At 50.9% G+C, this 4,155-nt stretch overlaps 1 protein-coding gene across 1 annotated transcript; it reads right to left on the reverse strand.

Moving 5' to 3' along the window:
* Positions 1–717: 717 nt before the first annotated feature.
* LOC128026852 (uncharacterized) lies at positions 718–3,881 on the reverse strand. Its single transcript, XM_052614089.1, has 2 exons — positions 2,890–3,881; positions 718–2,621 (listed from the first exon to the last, which is right to left on the reverse strand). Exon 2 carries the CDS (start codon positions 1,651–1,653, stop codon positions 718–720), a length of 936 nt encoding a protein of 311 aa, XP_052470049.1. The 5' UTR covers positions 1,654–2,621; positions 2,890–3,881.
* Positions 3,882–4,155: the final 274 nt, after the last annotated feature.

Consider the following 4,155-nt stretch of genomic DNA (forward strand, 5'->3'; position numbering starts at 1 on the left):
TGACTCGCACTGAGACCCGGCCCCCCTGAACAGTCGCCAATCCTCGAGCAACTTCCACCTTGGGACCATCTTCATGGGGTTCCACCATGACCCAATCTTCCGGACTATAAAGTCGAGGAGGCAACCTGACCCCGACCAAAGCCTCACTCTGAGCTGGAATGGACAAGGCGTAACGGCAGGCTACTCTTCCCGTGCTTTCCCGATCCCCCTGTTGTTCGGCCAGACATACTCGACGGCAGTCGGCCCTGATGCGGTCCCACTCCTGCCCGGCTGATGTTGCAGCTGTTCGAGCCGGTCTACTTCGGAACAGCTCCTCCCAACAGTCCGAAATGACGTTCATCCCAATCAGGGCACGATGAGACCCCAGGCATGTGTCTCGTACGACCACCACTCCTTTCTGTGGCACCACTACTGCCTGAATCTTTAGATCAGTCACAAGGTATCCCACATACGGGATGTCAAGACCATTCGCCCCACGTAGCGTCAACCAGGGGGCTTCCGCAGGTGGACGACCTTCGGTGCCAAACAACTCATGGGCCAAGCTTTCGGTGAATAGGGTCACTTGGGAGCCTGTATCCAAGAGGCACTGCACTTTCTGGTCATTGACCTGAACCACCACCACTGGGCAACAGCCCACCAGGCGGCTCCTAGAAGTTGTAGGCAGAGAGGGGTCTGATAAGGGGGTCCTGACCACTTGACCCACAGTGGCCGGAAACTCTAAAAACCCCCTTGCGATGCACGTCGAGCAGGACACTGACGGAAGTAATGTCCCGGCTCTCCACAGCCGTTGCAGATGGGACGCCCATGCTCATCCCACTGAAATCGCGAGCCAGAAGGTCGGGATGGACGGCGGTCGGGAGGACGGTTCCCATCAGAGTAAGCCCGCTCCCGCGGTAAAGAGGACAACTGGAGGCGCTCTCGCCGAAGCTCCTCCATAAAAGATTTAGATAGGTCAGACATTTGTTCCCGCACATCTCTCTTCAACTCTTCCCGGAGGGCCTGCTTCCAGTCAGATGTCGTAGTAGTCGAAGGGGTGCTAACAACATTCGTGGCTAGGCAGCTGGGAGGATCTACATTCTCCATGTGGTCACACTCAAGGGCCAGTGCTTCTTGTCGAAGCTCTTCAAAGGTCAGGTTCGGGGTTCGTCGAAATTGCACCCGCAGACTCTGACGCACAGGGCCTTCCCGCAGCCCCACTAAAAACTGATCTCGTAGTAAAACCTCTTCGCCCCCCAGGCCATGATCCTGTCTCCCTGTAAGTCTAGAAAACTGTTCCCGTAATTGTAGGGTAAATGCCCGAACAGATTGCCGAGGGCCTTGCCGAGAATTGAAAAATTGCGTCCTCAGAACAGCTACCGGGGTGGTGTCTCCATATTGTCCCGTGAGGAAGTCAAAAATGGCCTGGACAGTCGCTCGAGTTGCTGCCGGTGCTGCCTGAACTTCTCTCCTCGCTTCCCCTTCCAAGGAGTTTAAAACAAACTGAACCTGCTGCGGGGCACTCAGACCTTGGAGCCCTGCCAGGTACTCCACCTGTACCTTCCACATCGACAAGCTCATTTCGGATCCCGGGCCTCCATACTTCGGAGCCCACGGAGCCCCCATAAAGATTGGCACGACGGGTTGCCGTGCCCCAAGCACTTCCTCTTCTGCCATCTCGACCTCTGGTCGCTCAACTCGAGGTAGTACCCTGCCGACTACGCCAATCTGTCACAGGTCAGGAGGGCCAAGCTGGACTGCGCCCACCCCTAAACCAGGACCACCTCGAGGAGCGTATCAGAGGGAAGAGTCGGAGACAGAGAATAAATTTAACAAGTTTTATTTTGAAGTAAAAGCAAATTGGGAATCCTAACCTAAAATCTTCTTTGTTACCCTCAGGGCTTGAAGGTAAACAATGCAGCGACCGGGGACTCTCCCGCCCTCTTCCTCTGTGCGGGCCCCGCAATAGATGGACAGATGGGTGGTCAAGTAGGTATTTCACAGGTGGGAATACAATCGGCAAGCCCGCAGTCTGGTAAGTCTCCTCTGGTAATTAAATACTTCCAAACTCCCTTCCCTTCTTCACAGATGCAGAATTTGGGACGGATGGATATCGGTCAGGTCCGTACACGGCAGATACACAGCCTTGAGGTGGGGATGTGTTTGGCAAGTGAAGGGTCCGGTAAGTCTCCTCCGGTAAGTATGTAATTCCAGCCTTCCTTCCTTCTTCCACAGGTACGGAATTTGAGGTGAATGATATCAGTCAAGTACGTATACGGCAGGTGCACGGTCTTACAGTAAGGTGGCTTCTCCTGACACCGTCAGAGTGGATATTCCAGACAAAGCGTGCCCATCTCACGTTCGTGACAAAGGACAGTCACCTCTCTCAGCACAGGTGGGCCACAAGGATGCAACAAACTCTAAGTCAACAGGCTGTGCAGGGTTTCTACTGAAACAGACAGAATGGATGCTTCAGACAAAGTATACAGTTCACATGCGTTGGAAGGAACGAACACTTCTCACAATACGGATGAATAGCAGGGATACAGCAGACTCGAAGTCAACAGGCTGAATGGGGCTTCCTCATACAGATGAATAGCAGGGATACAGCAGACTCGAAGTCAACAGGCTGAATGGGGCTTCTTCTGAGACAGACAGAATGGATGTTTCAGGCAAGTATACAGTTCACATGCATTGGAAGGAACGAACACTTCTCACAATACGGATGAATAGCAGGGATACAGCAGACTCGAAGTCAACAGGCTGAATGGGGCTTCCTCATACAGATGAATAGCAGGGATACAGCAGACTCGAAGTCAACAGGCTGAATGGGGCTTCTTCTGAGACAGACAGAATGGATGTTTCAGGCAAGTATACAGTTCACATGCATTGGAAGGAGCGAACACTTCTCACCATACAGTTGAATGGCAGGGATACAGCAGACTCGAAGTCAACAGGCTGAATGGGGCTTCTTCTGAGACAGACAGAATGGATGTTTCAGGCAAGTATACAGTTCACATGCATTGGAAGGAACGAACACTTCTCACAATACAGACGAATAGCAGGGATACAGCAGACTCGAAGTCAACAGGCTGAATGGGGCTTCTTCTGAGACAGACAGAATGGATGTTTCAGGCAAGTATACAGTTCACATGCATTGGAAGGAACGAACACTTCTCACAATACAGACGAATAGCAGGGATACAGCAGACTCGAAGTCAACAGGCTGAATGGGGCTTCTTCTGAGACGGACAGAATGGATGTTTCAGGCAAGTATACAGTTCACAGGCAGTGGAAGGAACGAACACTTCTCTCCATACAGTTGAATGGCAGGGATACAGCAGACTCGAAGTCAACAGGCTGAATATGGGCTTCTTCTGAGACAGACAGAATGGATGTTTCAGGCAAGTATACAGTTCACATGCATTGGAAGGAGCGAACACTTCTCACCATACAGTTGAATGGCAGGGATACAGCAGACTCGAAGTCAACAGGCTGAATGGGGCTTCTTCTGAGACAGACAGAATGGATGTTTCAGGCAAGTATACAATTCACATGTATTGGAAGGAGCGAACACCTCTCACCATACAGTTGAATGGCAGGGATACAGCAGACTCGAAGTCAACAGGTTGCACAGAGCTTTTCTGAGGCAGATAGTAAATATTTCAACAGGGCATCTCTTCTCCTATTAGCACAACAGAGGGGTTAATTCACATCCCAGATGATAAATCCTCAACATCCAGACAGTTGGAACAAATCAGTGTCGCAGGACTCTTACTATTGACAGTCAGCCCTCATGACACATAGAGAGTGCATGGCAAAAAGGAATGTAGCTTACACACACACACGACAATTCCACTTCAAACATATATTGTGGGGGAAAACATCAATTTTAGCCACTGCAAACTCACTTCACGACGTGCAATTTAAAGCCAGCACTCACATTCGGGTTTCTGTCCGAGGGGAAGGGGGAGGGCGCAATCCTCACTGCCACTGAGGATGTTCTGAGATGTTTTTCTTCACAGTCACAGGCAGAGTTCACATCACCATTTATAGAGGAGGGAGAGGTAAGAGATCGGTAATGAATCAATACAATCCACTCAGTGATATTTATGATCGTGATCCAAACACTCCAAACCACATCCAATTCAGTGTCAAACGTGTGCAATTACAAGACTC

The sequence above is a fragment of the Carassius gibelio genome, chromosome A14, assembly GCF_023724105.1.
Source record: "Carassius gibelio isolate Cgi1373 ecotype wild population from Czech Republic chromosome A14, carGib1.2-hapl.c, whole genome shotgun sequence".
NCBI classification, from domain to species: Eukaryota; Metazoa; Chordata; class Actinopteri; order Cypriniformes; family Cyprinidae; genus Carassius; species Carassius gibelio.

Bases quoted from the DNA above. Each gene is read 5' to 3' on its own strand.
- LOC128026852 (XM_052614089.1), bottom strand. From the start codon at position 1,653: ATGGCAGAAGAGGAAGTGCTTGGGGCACGGCAACCCGTCGTGCCAATC.